The sequence below is a fragment of the Vicugna pacos genome, chromosome 14 (genome assembly GCF_048564905.1).
Source record: "Vicugna pacos chromosome 14, VicPac4, whole genome shotgun sequence".
In the NCBI taxonomy this organism is placed as follows: Eukaryota; Metazoa; Chordata; class Mammalia; order Artiodactyla; family Camelidae; genus Vicugna; species Vicugna pacos.
Genome location: NC_133000.1, coordinates 48845833 through 48863050, shown reverse-complemented (window position 1 = coordinate 48863050; position 17218 = coordinate 48845833). Strand labels below are relative to the sequence as shown.

Here is a 17218-nt window from a genome sequence, read left to right as displayed (position 1 = left end):
CAAAGAGAAGTTTGTCCTTTGCCTTTGGCTCCTGGAAGATCCCTGTATTAGTCCAACCTGCTCAGTGTGTCTTTGTTGGCCTGGTGACTTGGGCCACTCCACATATAATATGCTAACACTGTGGTTTATGGTGAAGGCTTTGGGCCACACCGTATCAGCTCTACCTCAGGGCAGGGGGAGGTGGGATTGGGCACTGGAGACTAAGATTAACTATGTGAACAGTCAACCAAGTCTACTTAATTGAACCCCAATACACACTGTCAACACCAGGGCTGAGATAGGCTTCCCTGGTTGTCACAGCTCAGTGCGTGTGTCACACATTACTGCTGGGAGAGACAGGTATGGTCAACACAAATCCACTGGGAGAGGACAACTGGAGTCCTGTGCTTGGTGTCTCCTGGACACCACCCTATGTGCTTCTTCCCCTGGTTGATATTAATCTGTATCCCTTCACTATAATAAACCATGAGTATGACAGCTTTTCTGAGTTCTGGCAGTCCTCCTAGTGAATTATCGAGCTGGATGGTGGTCTTGGAGACCTCTCGGACTTGCATTTGGTGTCAGAAGTGAAGACAGTCTTGGGGACTCAAAAACTTTGCAGAAGTGCAGAGCAAAATGTATTTTTACACACAAATGGAAGGTTAAAGTATATATGGAAAACCTTAAAGTGAAAAAGGGAGCTATATTTAGAAGGGAACAAGTCTAAAACAGTAGACCAATAAGTTATACTTCCAGAAGAAACATTAGAATACATATTCAAAGTAGAAAAATATGGAAAATAATACGGCTTTTAAAGGAGGAAATTCTAATCTAACTTTTTTTTTACAACAATGATAAATATAGTAAGTTGGGGGCATATAATGGATAGAATACATATTAACTTTAGTAAAATTGTTGTTGGGTCCCAGGGCTTGACTCTTTAAAGCTTCTCATGTTAAATGGGATCCAAAAGGGGTATAAATTCAACTAATTCAATACTGACATGTGCACAGTACAAAAAAAAAAAAACTCACGACAGAGGAGATCTATACTAATGCAAGCTAGGACAGGACTTGTTTTGTAAATGTATGGCATAAACTGATCCAGGATCATAAAAAACACAAGTTAAGTAGGAGTTAGCAGTGTGTCATTGTAATTCTAAAAGTTAATAAAATACTGAATTATCTAAATAAAAGAATGGCATGTGAAACGTAATCTGTCACCATGCTCTATTCTGGTTAGATCATTTTTAGATCATTGCATTCATTTTAAAAACTCTTACTTAGTGAAAGAGGCTTCAGCACATTGGGTTCCGATCCTCGCTTTGCCACTGCCAGACTGGCTATATCATGGAATTGTTCAAAGACTCAGGACCCCAATTCTCTTCATTTTCACATCCTGTTCATTGAGGGCATCAGGTCAGAATCACATTTATATGGCCACACAGATCTAAAATCCTTTGTTCATCAGAAAAAGACATTATTAAAAGTGATGGAGGTTTGGGGGCCTAAATCTCAATGTCTTTATATACAGAGACATGTTTTACAGAAGACCCTGGGTTACCACCATCCACTGATAAGCTCTCATGGGGACCAGTCAGGAGCCCTAGCGCACAGGCGCTGTGCCAGGACTACAACCTGCTCCCACAATCCATTTTCGCATCTTTCTTTAGTAACAGAAGCTTCAACATGTGTAAGCAGGCACTTGGCTAGTGGCTACATGCCACGACCTCCCTACAGTTAAGTGTGGCCAACTGGATGTGAGCGACAGGGATGGGGGCAGCTTCTTCATCACATCCTTTCTCTTCTCTTCCCTCCGGCAGGGGCACAGATATGAGAACCAGCTTTGATCATGAAATACTAGAGGATGGCAGTACAACACGCTTTGGGCAATTTCACGGACAGAGCCTACTTCTGTTTTGCTATGAGAAAAAGAAAAACAATGTGTGTTGTTTGAGCCACTGTATTCTAGAGGTTCTTTGTTGCAGCCACTTTGTTGTCCCCTAACTTACGTAGAAACTGGTACTGGAAATGGGATGCTATCAAATAAAAGCCTAAAACAAGTGGTATTGGCCAGGTGCTTGGGCGATAAAGAATGAGGAAATATTGCAGGCTGGAAATCTAATGACCCTTGCTATGCTGTGGCAAAATATTTGGCAAAGTTCTTGCTTACTTTAGCTACAGAGCCCATGATTCCAAGAGAAGAGACTGGAAAAACTCAAATTTTAGTACCTGTTTGCTGCTTCTTAACTGCACTTAACAAGATACCACAAGAGAGCTGAAGCAAGGTGTAAATTAGCCAGTTTGCAGGCATAAATGCTTAGGTCTTGCAGTTCTGTTCTGACTGAGACCTGTAATCTAAGTTGACTGGGAGTCCAGTGATTGAGGGTTTAATCAAGCTAGAAAAGCCAACTGCAACTTTATGACAAAGAGCAGGCGATGGCAATGTTTCTCAGAAACTGCATCAGCCTTCCAAATGCTCTTCCTCAGACAATGGGAACCAAATCAACCGCAAAGATCACTTAGTTAAAGGAGAGAGGGATGAGCCGTGCACAGAGGCCAGTGAATAAAAGAGGGGAAGCGGCAGATGAAAGAACTACGACTGCCTGAGCCCTTTGCTAATGTTAGTTTCATACAGAACTAGAAGAAGATGGATTGGAAGCCTACTAAGTTTTGGAGCAAATTGTACTGCTGAAAAATAAAACATAAACCAGGCTTACCAAAGGCTATGACAGTTTGTCATTCCCCCCTCCCACCTTGGAACAATCCTGGGTCCCCAAAGCCGTACCCCCAATGCCCACTTCAGTTGTGACCACGGCGGACAAGGGATTGCCTCCCGGAGAAGAGACCAGGTCAATTCAAGGAAACTAACACTAGAGGGGACTTTTCACAATTACTGCCCAGCAAACGTTGTTAACTGCCATGGACCATTGACTGGTTCCATTCTTCCGTTTTCTGAGAGTTTTCATTGTGACTACCCCGTTCCTACTCTACAATTGTGCATTGGCTGTCTTCGGGGATAGATAACCCCCTTTCCCTTTATAGGTCCCTGCACTGGAGGGAGTCCTATCAGGACGTGACAGAGGGAACTGAGAGTCAACCAGAGCTCCTGGCCTTTGAGCTGGGTGAGTAATTGAATGGAATTTTAAGATGCACCCTCTTGAAGGGTGTGTTCAGCGTGTGGGAAGAAAGTTGCACTTGGACACTTGAGCAGGTAGCCAGAAGCTGCAGATATGCCTTCTTCCTTTAGTAATAGAAACCCTCATAATTCATTAGGTGGTAGAGCAATCCACCCAGCCACAAGTCCCAAGTTATATCAGAAGGGATGCGAGCAGGAGTGTTGTGTGCAAGTTTTGTGTCACATCATTAAAAAGGAAGATGGCTGCTTCCACTCTCCCCTCCCTGTAGCTGGAACACAGAAGCAGTGCTGGTGAGCCCGCTATGAACTTGGAGTGAAAGCAGCCCCCTAGGGGATGATGCAGTAATAAGGCAGAAGGAGGCAGCATCCTTGGATTAGACCGGAGCTGCTCTGCTCACCTTTCCTGGACCACAGCCTAACTCAGAGCTGCCATGTGGAAGAGAAACGCATTTTTATATGTTTCAAACTCTTGTTCTTTCTGGGTTCATTGTTATGAAGCTTAGTCTGTATTCTAATACAGTATCTATCGTTTGACAATATTTACATTGCCCAGCATTGGTGAGCTGGAGTAAGATTTTAATACTAACTTCCCAATTTATGAAAAATGACACATTTTAGAGTAGTTTTAGACTTGGTGAGAAATTGTGAAGGCAACACAGAGTTTCCCATGTCTCACATAGAATTTCACCTACTATTAGCATCCTACATTAGTGTAGTACATTTGTTACAACTAGTGAATCATTTATAAACTAAAGCCTTGGACGTGAGGGCAGTCTGGCTGTGACATCTGTCACCCTAATGGTCGCCAGGGTTGATTTGGCTGATCTGGCTGGCTAGGCAGGTGACCTCTTCCTCCCTCAATGCTCCATGTGTGTGTCCCTCTGGAAGCTACGCACTTGCTTGACCTTTCCTGACAGAGGAGGACTGTTCTTAGGTCAAGGGTATACAAATAGCTATGCTCCCTTGCTAGGCCCTCACACAAGATTTCGAAGTCCATTTGTAGTAGCAGAACACAGGGTAGCCAAGCTTCCAAGACTTTAGACACATCCAAGTAAGTCTGGAAAAGCTGGGAGTGGAGCGATAAATTGGGAGTTCAGGATTTGCAGACACTAGTAACACAGATAAACAACAAGGTCCTACTGTATACCACAAGGAACTATATTCAGTATCTTGTAACAGCCTATAATGAAAAAGAACATGAAAAGGAATCTATATGTGTATAACTGAATCACTATGCTGCACACCAGAAATTAAAACAGCACTGTAAACTGACTATATTTCAATAAAAAAAATATATAAAACAAATGAGTCTGCATGTGGCAGTCTGCCTTTCTTTGGAATACTAGAGCATATATTTTATTCAGAATTCTTTAGTTTTGACTTAAAAGTAAAATCGCCTTTGTGCTTTTGTCAAAAATCAGTAGACTGTATTTGTCTCAAAATAATTTCAATCTGTACATGAAATCAGTACTATTCAAGAATATTTTAATGACACAAATCTAAAAGGCATAAAAGAATTCTACTAAATGTCAACATTCATTTGATGATGTATATTTTTAATAATCCATTATGAAACCACCATGGCCTGTCTCTTGACTGCTTCTTCAACCTCATCTCTTCCTGTTCACGAATTCCAGCCTGCCGGCAATCTTTCTGTGATTTCTTTAAAATCACACTAGTGCCGCACTTGCCTTAGGGCCTACACACTTTCTTGTGGGAGACTTTCAATCCAATTTGCCTTTATGGGCCTGAAGGGTCCTTGAAGCTCCTGATCTTTCCTTTTCTCTTGGGAAAGGAGGTAAAATTAACAAATTGTGACTGTCAAGAAAGTTATACCAAGATCTGAATGTTCCTTTCCACCAGATACATTATTCATATCGCAACAAGGGAAGAGGACATGTAACATTTATAAAATTCCTGAGAAGTCTCTCCTAGATCTGAAAGGATGTTGCCTAGCTGTTCACCGTTTCCCTTTGATAAACAGAAAGGGATTTGATCCTGAGCCCCTCAAATGAGGTGAGGAAATGTTATACCAGGCTCACTGTTTCCACTTCAGGTAAGAACTAGCTCAGGTCCACCTTTGACACAGTCACCAGAGCTCACCCGTGGCTCCTTTATCCAAGCGAGCAACTTCAGCTTGAGGACCAGGACGAAGCCGCCGTTTGTTGTAACCCACCCCTTGGCAGAGAGCTGAAAGCTATCTGAGTAAAATCTGAGCATTGTTTTGCATGAGGAATAGAGGAAGCTTAAAAATCCTATAGCTGATCTCTTGTCTCCTGGCATCTTTGAACTTCCATCTCATTGTCTTTGAAAGAAGCAAGGACACAGCCCAGAAAGTGTCTGATTTCGGCTGATACTAAGACATCTCCTCCTGCAGTGCTTTTCCCCAGGCTGGTTCCTTCTCATCATTCAGCTCTTATTTGGAAATATCATCTGATAATATTATTTTTAAATACTACCCCTTGACCTAGTCACTCTGTTTTATTTCCTTTCATGGTCTTATTTACTTTCAGAAATTACTGTCTTTATTTGTTTTCTGTCTTTCAAACTGCTCCTCCACCCTCCCTTTAGAACCCAAGTTCCATGAGGGCAGGAATTTTGACTATTTTAGTTATCACTGAGACCTGGGACATAGATTCTAAATGAAGATTTTTAAGTTATTGTATAACAGAACAAATAAATGAATGAATGAACGAGTGACAGTAGATTATATGTGTATTTTTTTTCCTAGAGAGCCTAGAATGATTGGGCATTTCAATGTCTTAGTAAGTGAATGTATCAAAGAGGCAAAGAAGTTCAAAATTCTTTCCCAGATAGCATTTATAAGGCAATGATGATGATCAGTTTCCTCTCTTCTAGTGAAAAAAAAAAACAGAAAGAAACCATTACCCAACTTAGAAGGCATCTGAACATTTCAGTGATATCTCAGAAGCCATACTTCCCAAATGGCAGGACAAAGATCCAGTAATAAGATTCAGAATGGTGCCCAACATTAGCATTGCGACAAAGTCAACGTGCAATTCTAAAGTACATACAAAGCATTCAACAACTCTCAGGCATCTAGCAAAAGAGAAAATTTAAGAATGGGGCAAGCAGCAGGAATAGATTCCCAGATCCACACAGTGTTTGAGCTGGTGGGCACAACAGCAAGCCAACGTTCCAAATCTCACAAGTTAAGTGTCAGAAAATAGACCCATGAGGGAAATGGCCTGCCCAAGTTAATACAGATATTTATTGGTGCCTCTGGGAACTGCTGAATGCTTTGGGATGCGTGGAGCTCTAAAAACAATTTATATACATTGAACAAAAATAACCAGTATATTCAGTAGTAACAACAACAACAACAAAAAATCAACATCATCATTGTTAGTTTGCCTCAATGTAGACCAAACAGTCACTTGTTTTGGTAGCGCTCTGAATCAAGCTGAGTAGGAAAATGTTCCAAGCACTCAGGATTTCCTATTGTAGTAAACAAGTCACAGAGTGCACCGACTGTGAGAACTGGGCCATCTCATCACTCTTATCTAATTATAGGAGTGACTGCAATCAAACAATTAGGGATGTACAGATTACCTCTTGAATAAATTTTTATTTCTTGGCCTTATGAAAAGAAATAAAAAGATTTTAATAAATTCTGTTTCCAAGATCACTACATATGTTTTATTTTGTTTTTTTTTTAGAGGGATACTGTCAAAGTAGAGCAATTAATTATTTTTTAGAGGCATCTCTTAATTAGTAATAAAATTCAGGGCCTTGTATTCCGAGATTTAGGCAATCGTGTCCAGGAAGAGTATGCCAATCGTAACATACTTCGTTGGCTGCAAAAAAAATGAGATCTTCCAAATTGTTGTGGGAATCTGTCATTCCTATGGTGCAAATAATCCCAGAAATAATGAAGTGGACTTGGTGAATCAGAAGCCCTTTACTCTCCACTCCGTATTTATTCCATTTTTACAACAGCTTTTGATTTAATTTAATACATTATTGTAGAAGAAAGGGTCCATTAAACAGCTACAGAAAAGTGAGAATTATGCTCCTTTTAGGTTTTTTAAAATGAAGCATTAAACTGGAGAATGCTTTAAAAATGATATTCAAATGATTTTTAATTACTACAAAGGCATTGAGATGATAATGCACTTTATCTAAAAGGGAGGGAAACTATTCCATTCGTCCTTTCCTGCCATGAATTCCCACTCTAAGAAAATTATTTCTTTTGATCTGCTCTGATAGCATGTAATAAAAGAACAATAAAACATATGGCTCAATTACCACTGCTTCTCATCAAGCATGAATTAATGAATATCAAATTATTATTAATTGTTTTTTTCTGGCTCCCTCTCCATAGGACAATGATTACACATTGCCATATTTTGACAAGCATTTAGCGTTTAACACTTTGTGGCCCAGTGTCCAAGAGGAATAGATGCTTGAAATCATTATACAGAAGAATAATTCTTTACATTTATCAACATTTAGAAAATACGTGATTATTTTTTATTCTCCTTAGTTTATGTCAATGTTTTACAACTGCCTTAACCTCCCTAGAATTCCACCCCCTCAATGTTGTTCCATATGCCTTCTTTGAGAGCAGCTTCTATCTGCACAGAAAATAGTTTTTAAGTTCAATGTCTCAATTTTAGTAATAGTGCTAGTTCTTCACATGATTATTGAATTTTTAATTCCTTAAGAAAAAGCTCTTTAAAAATATAAGGTATAGCTTGAGCACTTAAAAAATTAACGTTAAGCAGCATGGCACAGAATATAATAAGCTGTGATCACTCTACTTGACAGTATCAATGTTAGTGAGTGATACAGACACTGCACACAAAGATTCAGTGTAACGGACTGTTTTATTTTCACAAGCCTTCTGTAACTATGAAGTGCTATGTAATAGGAATAGATGTAACGTGCTAAGGAACATGTCTTTGTAGTCCATAACCATTGTTTCTCAGAGACTATTTGTAAATCCAGATTTTGAAATGCATGCAAAGAAAACTTAACAAATTATAATACGTAAACCAGTCATATGATTTCACCCATTTCCCATAAATCCACATCTTTCGGTTCTTAAAATACATTCTATAAAACTTATATCTGTGATAAATGGAAGGATGACACTAAGGTTCAATTTTTCAGATATTCTATCTAGTTCAATATGCTTAACAAACACATATTCAGCTATGCTACTAAAGAGAAAACAAAAACTAGTCAGGTTTACAGTCTGACGGTTTTGGAGCAGAGAGCGACCTTAGAAATCATTGTGCCCAATGCCCCTCATATTACAAATAATAGCATAGAAATCTGAAAGAGTTTAAGTGATTTTTTGAGGTCCATCCAACATTATATGCTAACTCTTTCTGCCAAAATTTATCTTTCTGTCAAAGTTCTATGAATATTTCTTTTGTATATAAAGGAAGCATATCTTGCTTCTGTAACAGTTTTGTAACAATGTCAAAAATGTCTGCAAATTGAAATTCTTCAGGAAACAAAAGTGAGAAAATGGGAAACTTGCCTATAATGGAAACCATGACACACAGCCCAACAGAGCAGAGATGGATCTGGTCAAAGCTGACAACACTGCCATCAGAAGCATCCTTTCTTTGATACTAGTAACTAGAACCACTTGAAGTTTTCATCACTAAATTTTACCAGATACCAGATGGGTCCCTTTATGTTTGTGACCTTAGTGAAGGCACTTAGAGTATTTACGCAGTAGCAGAACTGTTAATTCTATACAAGAGCCAATCGTTGGTATAAAAGCTTTTCTAGATTGCATGTTCTTAAAAGAAACATTTTAATTCCTTAATGAATGCTTTCATCTTGATTTTCATGTTCCAGGATTACTGAATCCACTTTGCTGAAAGATTTAAAGAAAATAACAGTTAGATATACAATTCAGTACAAAAAATAAGCCTATGACTAAAGTTTTAAAAATGATTATTCATCAAGGGGGAAGTGGTGGATGAAGCAGTTTACCTTTTCCTTCTACTGCGTTCATCACTGTGGCATGGCTTTTGGTCATACCTTAAATACAGAGCTCGCATGGCTGGTACTCATTTATGACATGCCTCAGAGTCATGTCTTGACAGTTTACTATACTATAAAAATGCACATAAACAGGGGGGATGGTACAAAGATCTGAGTATTTTGGTAACCATATCTCCTAAACCATATCATGGACTTCTGGGAGTGAGAGTTTTACAGCTGTGACCATGCATATCAAGGCCCCTTGATGTAACACTGGATGATGATAAGGCTGCTCAATTAGGACAAAAAACTAAAATGAGAAAGCAGAAAATAGAAGGCAAAGTATGAATATAATTGGGTTTGCTCTTGTTGATTCTGCAGCCTGAGGGAATGTGGGTTTCTGAATATTTTTCAGAGCGTTTTCCAAATGTAGCCTCCCAGTACCTCATTCACATCACACATTTGTCATTAAATTCCATATTCTGGATCCCATGTGAAAAATCGCAAATGTTCCTCTCTCATTCACCACCAGCAAGACACCAGGAAACTTGCCCTTTGCACAGTGCTGTTGGCCAGCTCCCCAGTATCATCGTGGTTATTCTATCTATTTACTAATGAAGTGAAAATAAAATGCTGATACTGGCTTTAAACACTAATCAGATTTCATAGGATTTTATATTGCTAACTTACTGTACACTGTGCACATCTTTTAAATCAACTTTTACAGTTTTCATGCTAAGCTTATTGAAAGTACAAGCTAAAAATACAGGTCCTTAATGTTTCATCTGACATGATTTATGCTAATTAAGTGTCCAAATTACAGTAATGTTGGTCTTAAACTGGTAAAAAAAATACTTAGATGCTATACTTAATACAGAATTATACATCATTAAATTTTCCATTTAAAAATAACATTAAAAGGCATTCAGTATAATAACCAAATTAAGTAAAAAAGTATATTCCAGTGCAAATGTAAAAGGTCATTCACAGATAAAGACTTCAATTCCAACAATTATTTGAGCAAAGAAGATACGGTTTTGTTTGGAAAAAATGGAAAATTTCCTAAAATAAAAGACTTTTTGTTTAATTTTATCTATGTCTGATCTGGTATCAGAATAAAATATAAAATGTTGACTGATTTTATGCCATAAAACAAAATGCTACCATTATATGTACTATCTGCAGTTGAATTTTTAATATAATTAATAAAATATTTTTACTTTCAAAATCTTTCATTTTCAATAGTATCAAATGCCCATTAATGTTAGTGACAATTTCTTACAGAGCTTAACACTTACCTACAACTTTTGAATAGCAAGGTTCACAATGTATTGTCTGCTTATAAATCCAAATACTGTCACCGGCTTGTAGGTTTTCCAAAGGCTGTTTGCATATTTCACACTGAAGAAAAAAAGGTATATATAAAGTTTACATTATATATGATGTTCAGATTCTTAGTGTAACAAGCTAAAAAAAAAAAAACTTTTAATTCATTCAGTACCATCCTCTGTAGCAACACTCAGAAAAGCCTTTAGAGAGCTCTTGAGGGAAAGTCAGAGTGCACTTGTCTGCAATCCACATGCCGAACTTTTCAAAGAAGTTCTCTTATAAATCCATCTATTATGGGGCTGTGCATTTCAGGGTACATTTACCACTGAAGTTTCTATTTAACTCACAATAGAGTAGATACACCTTTTCAAAAATTGATTATGCCAAAGACAAGATCGCCACTGGGTATCACAAACAGAAACACTAAGGGAGAGCTATGCTGTCCAGGTATAGCCTCACTGAACGAAACGAACTCCTGATTCTACACAGTGTTTAGGGGGAAGTTTGTTTTAAGCTGTGTTGGTTAAGGAGGCAGGGAAGAATTGACATCTGCCTTAGACCTGTGCTCACTGAAGCAAGTCAATTGCCAACTGGCTGACTTCCATGTTCACTGACACAAGTGGTCATTGATCAATTCGACATGTTTAAACCAGTTCAGATGGTTCTCTATTATTATGGCTATAGAATAATCCATCTTTTCCTAGGAGTGTGGGGATATTTTTATTCTCAGTTAGTGGTATTTTACAATTAAATTGAAAATGGAAATAAATCACCCAAAGTATAATAAATGGAAATTATTCTTATTTATACCAAAGCAATAATCAGGAGAATTTTCTTCTTTTAAAAAGTTTTCTGATTAACAATTTTAAATAAAGATTTGTAGACTAGCTTTTGTTTCATTGAGCATATTTTAATAACTAAAAGGAAATTTCACTCTCACAATTAAATACTTACAAAATTTTCAGATTATATTTTATATAGAATTCTATCTGTAATGGCCTGAAATTGGAAATTTTTTGCTCAAAATGAGACATCATATTTATGATTGCTTTGTGCCACTGTCTGAAGCTAACTGAAGGAGAAGCAATCAACTGTCTAGTTATTACACCTACTTGATTGAATTAGATAATTTGTATCAACCACAGAAATTAGTACTAGAAAGGACCCAGAGATTTAAGCTGCAGTTCTCAAACTGGCTGCCCATTGGATCTATCTAAGGAGCTTTTAAAAATACCAATGACAAATAACTGGATAAAGAAGCTGTGGTGTATTTATACAATGGAATACTACTCAGCCATAAAATAGAATAAAACAATGCCATTTTCAGCAACATGGATGGACCTAGGGATTGTCATTCTAAGTGAAGTAAGCTAGAAAGAGAAAGAAAAATACCGTATGATATCACTTCTATGTGGAATCTTAAAAAAAAAGAAAAAAGAGGACATGAACTCCTCTACAAAACAGAAACATAGTACACAGACATAGTAACCAATCTTATGGTTACCGGGGAAGGGGGGTGGGAAGGGATAAATTTGGGAGTTTGAGATTTGCAAGTGTTAGCCACTATACATAAAAATAGATTTAAAAAACAAATTTCCTCTGTATAGCACAGGGAACCAATTCAATATCTTGTAATAACCTTTAATGAAAAAGAGTATGAAAATGAATATATGTATGTATACGCATGACTGGGACATTGTGCTGTACACCAGAAATTGACACATTATAACTGACTGTACTTCAATTTTAAAAAGGATGAAAAATAAATAAATCTAATTGCCTTCCCCCACCAAAAAATAATAAGTAAAAAAATTTTAAAAACAAAAACCAATTCCCAGGGATCATCTCTAAGATTCTTGATTTAATTGGGGCTAGTACCAAACATTCTATTTTCCTTCTAATCCCCCCGGATGATTATAATGTGCATTCGGGAAGAACCACTGATCTAGTCAGCTATTTATTTTACAGATGAGGAAACTGAGGCTACACTAACTTAGGTGACTGTCCAAAGTCACACAGCCACAATTAGTGTCAGTCAGAATGCCAACTCAGTTCTTCAGATTCCCAGTCAACTGCTCATCCAGCTACACCAAAAATCATAATGTTGATCTACCCAATGCTTTTGTGAGAAGAAAAGACATGACATGAAAACACATACTGTGAAGCATTCTCTATGGAAGCTGTATTGTTACTATACTGCCACAATTAATTATAATTAATCATGCTCTCAAAAGCAGAGTCTCAACCATTGTTAAGCCCATCAGTCCTAATTCATGATACAGGGAGCTGTTAGCTTTCTTAGTAACACTTTCTTTTCCTTTTTGGTTTTCATTATCAATTTTATGTAATGTATGATTTATGAAAATGCTGCAGAAAACTTCTGTAACGAGAACAAGTGTTTATCTTTTTACAGGTTTAAATCTGTAGAGTAAGAGTTATAAATGTGTCAGTAATCAATTCTAAGCCTAGAGCCAAGAGAGTAATTATAAATCTTGGAGGCTGAGGCTGCAGAACTCTGAGAAATGTTTAAATAGTGCATTATTAATGTGCATGAGAGTGTTTCTGAAAGCCTTAACTTCATCTCATATATTTCATTAAATAATTATTTTTACTCCAGTCATTATGCAATTTATATTGAGTTAAATGCAATAAACATATCCTTACCTTGAAGCAAGTGGAATGGCAGCAAATTTGTAATTCATCTAAAATCATCTTAGTTTCTGTGCCCAAGGGTTTTCGACAGTAAGTGCACATATCTCTTTCAATGACAGACCTATAGAGACGTAAGCAATTAAAAATAAATTTGTCATCATGCAAAAGGCAGATGTATTCCCCATAAAGTCATATGGAAATGATATGTTAATTTTGTTGATACTTTAGTAAATTGTGTAAAAATCAAGGAAAGTTCAGGACTTACTTATCCTAGTGATAGAGTTGATTCTTCTCCTTACCTCAAAATGATATCAAAGAATTAACATGAAGAAAAATCTCAAATTATTAATTCATTAGCAATCAACAGTGCATCTGGGCAGAGCAAAGATGTTCACAGTTTCCTAATTGAACTAGGTCATAAGTACCCCTTGAAGCTAGAAGAGGGTTTTGAATTATTAATGTACATATATCATAGAAAAATTATGCTGCAGATTAGTATAAAATTTTAACTCTTAAAACATTCAATAGGACAAAAACAGAAATCTATTCAAGAATGTGTTGGTAAATTCACAAATGATGGCTGGTACCTGTGGTGTCCTAGACGCTAGGGTCTAGACACCAAGGTGCTCCTCCACACATTTCTTTCAATGTCATTGTAAGACTTAGAATATTGGAATGCTTTTCATGACAAAAATTCTCCAACGTGACATAACCTCACCACAAATGTTATGGGGAAAAAGAGTTTTGTTATTTATTTTGGAAAAATAATGTTTAGTACTGTTCATAAATGATCAGCAAGTCAAAAGACCTTGTGTGACTCCGAAGCCTTAAGAAAGGTCAATAACTGTGTGATTTTTTTTCTTCTGGAAGGTCTTAGGACTGTCTTAAATAGCGCCTTGCAGAGTTTACGAGTCTCGGGGCGTTCGCACACATGCCTGAGACTTCCAGAGTAGGACACACGATGGGGCGGTGAAATAATGATAGTGAAGACTCACACAGCACTAATACAGTGTCACACGTCCAGCGCAGCCCCTGTGCACTTTGCTTATATGAGCTCATTTACTCTTCACGACATCTCTGAGAAGCAGGCACTATTATTTTTATCTCTATTTTACAGAAGAGGCACTGAAGGGTAAGTAAGTTGTTCCTGTCATGCAGCCAGAGCACGGCAGAGGCAGAGTGTGAATGAAGGCAGAGCGGCCCCAGAGTCCTGCGCTCCCTCTGGGCCTGCCTGTGAGGTCTACTGGGCCCACTGGGTTAGAAAGAACTAGTCATGCCCAGAAACCAGGATCCTATCATCCGGCTCAAGACTAGAAGCAGAGAGCAGGGGAAGTAGACAGGAGGAGATGGTGGGAGAGGAAAGGGATTGGAGTAGACAAACCTTGACTAGTTTTAGACTCTCAGTCTTTCCGGTAACCTCTCCTAACCCTTATGTATATAGATAAATATTTCCCTCTTTCAATGATCTCTCTAGCTACTTGCTTATATATTCCTGGCAGATAGTCTCCTAGGCATTATTTATACCCATACGTACATATGTACACACACACTTCAATTTCCCGTGTAAGACTGTGAGCACTTGAGGAGTAGAAAACAGGTGCTCTCCAGCATGCTTCCTTTCCAGAGACACTGAGATAGGAGCTGGGAAAATAAGGAAGCGTGAGATGGTCTCTGCCAATGAGAAGCTTTCTTTCCACTGGGGTAGCCAGGTGCACGATTCATTGATCACCACATTTACAGATGTGGGGAAAGAGTTAGGAGAGCACAGCCAACGGAGCAACTAATCCCCAGGGTGAAGTCAGGAGAGACTTGTCAGCGCAAGTGCCATGTGAGTTAAAGCTTGAAGGTGAAGGCACTCTCCAGGAGAGAGAGGTGCTCTCAAGGTGATCTCGGGGAGGAGAGGAGGTGTGCAACGGAGGGATTCCAAGCAGAGTGAATGGGATGCTACACAATGAGGGTGGCTGGAGTCACTGAGCATCAGTCAGTATTCTGCAGGACCAGCTTCCCTTTAAAGGCCCATAAATCATGTCCATTCTTTATCCTGTAAAGTGCCACTGGCCACTTTAAATGGGATTGACGTGTTCAGATAAGAACTAGGGGGTGTGGGGTGGGACACAGCTAATTTCACACAATAATCAACAGAAAAAGTTGCTTGACTGACTGGTTTTATCAGAGAATTGACTTCTGCTCTGATGACTAAAAAAAATTTCCAGGATCACATGAGGAACAGGATTGAAATTCTTCATATTAAGAGCAACACTTCAATGAAGAATGTTTTCCTTCCTTAGGTTAACAATAAAAATATGAGCCCAGGGAAAGCTCTGATGTTAATGCCATCCTTATTAAGAGCATACTTTAAGTTAAAGAGCTTTTCAAAACACTACGAAAAATCTAGCTCTGATTTTTTGGCTATCTAGACGGTATTTGGTGCTTGTATGGGCACACCAGAGAGATGACTTAAAGGGAAGACACTCAGAAGAGCATTGGTAATATAAGGTTTTAAAAAAGTGACCAAGGGGTATAAATTTGATGGCCATGTTTCCCTTAGTTTGTTTTTTCAGGGATTGTTTTTTGAGTACTGAGATGCCAAGCACTGCATTACAAGTTGGGGCTATGCATAAAAATGAGCTATGTCCTTATCCGCAGTGAGCCGTATTTCCAGCCCCACTATAAAGAAACACCATCAATAGAACACTGGAAATTGGCATTACAGCTGGTTTCCAGTGATTGGGTTGAAATGCTAATTATTTACTTCATTCCCTCCGCTGGAAGTCTGCAGACCACACTCTCATGAGCATCAAATATTTGCCTCACTGAACATTAAATGGAAAAAGAGAATAACCAAGAGTAAAAGCCTGGGGTCAGTTTACCAGCACTAAATTGGTTTATTGTAACCCCCTCCTGGGAACTGCGCGTGGGCCCACGTGGGTCACAGCAGTATATCCACCAAGCTGTTTGCAAGGTGCGCTGGCTTCAGAAAACCACAAGGAGCGAGGGCTGAGGCCACAGTCTAGGGACGCAGTGAAGCCTAGATGCTAATAATGTGGCAGTACTGGGGACTCCTGGGATCACTGACAGCGGAGACACGGGTCTGGGAGACAGCTGAAAGGCCCAGAAAGCTCTATTGGAATCAAGTGCATCAAAATTAAAGAACAACAGCCAGGAAACCAAGGAACAAACTCCTGGATGCAGAGGTTGCTGGACTTCGCTCCACTCATACACGCACCAATAGAACCATCACTGTCAAGAGTGTCATTTCCAAGTTCAGTGGAGAAGAATATAAACATATATTTCAATGCTATATATATACTAAAATATATATTACATATGATATATAGTATATATACACATATCTGATACAGTATTTATAGAAATATATACACACATATAATATATAAGGATAGATACACTTTTTAAAAAGTGGATACTTTGATGTACGGAAATAAAGACATACTCACCTATCTGAAGTTGAATAAACAGTTTGTATGTATTTTCCAGAGATATTCTCCTGATAGCCATCCTTTGGTGATTTACTAGAAACAGACATGTTGGACATGTGAGAATTGGGCTATTTCCCTGGTCCTGAAGTATATACCCCCATGCAAGAGAGGAAGCACACATGCCCCCACTCACGCAGCCTCATTCTAACTATTCTTTGTGAATTCTTTGTGATGTCACAAGCCAGGACAATGTACTGACACTTCTCTTTTTAATCTGGAGACTACTGATATGCAAGCCACCTCCAGGTTAATATAAATTGACATATCTACCAAAGTTAATACAGAATGGGGCAAGGAGCAGGCAAGAACAAGTGTAAGCAGGAAAAGCAGTTAGTATTTTTCGTGAACTTTATACCAGCACCGCCCTTATTTTTACTAAAAGAAAGCTCTCTGTAGTCTAACATAGATAAAAAAAAAATACACAAAGCACGAGCCAGTGCAAGCAAACAGACAGACACCACTCATGTAGAGAAATACTCTTGAACTTTTAGAGAAAGCTATAGCAGTTTTTAGTTTTACTTAGAAAACATCTAAGAATACTTTAGAATGAAAGCAAAAATATTGTCACTTTTAAAAATCCAGTTTGTTCCCTTAGACTGCTCTAGTTTGTAAACATCACTCTCTCCTGGAGACAAGTGAAGTCTGGTCTGCGA

General features: G+C 38.3%; 1 protein-coding gene across 8 annotated transcripts in view; it reads right to left on the bottom strand.

Annotated features, from left to right (window-relative positions):
- Positions 1–7948: 7948 nt before the first annotated feature.
- Positions 7949–17218, bottom strand: part of SCEL (sciellin) — a 97717-nt gene continuing 88447 nt past the window's right edge. For all 8 annotated transcript variants that reach the window (XM_072976373.1, XM_072976378.1, XM_072976375.1 and 5 more), the window contains 4 exons: positions 16524–16598; positions 13078–13186; positions 10383–10485; positions 7949–8974 (listed from right to left, as the gene is read on the bottom strand). In XM_072976373.1, coding sequence (XP_072832474.1) covers positions 8958–8974; positions 10383–10485; positions 13078–13186; positions 16524–16598 — 304 coding nt within the window. In that variant the 3' untranslated portion in view covers positions 7949–8957. The remainder of the gene's footprint in view (positions 8975–10382; positions 10486–13077; positions 13187–16523; positions 16599–17218) is intronic.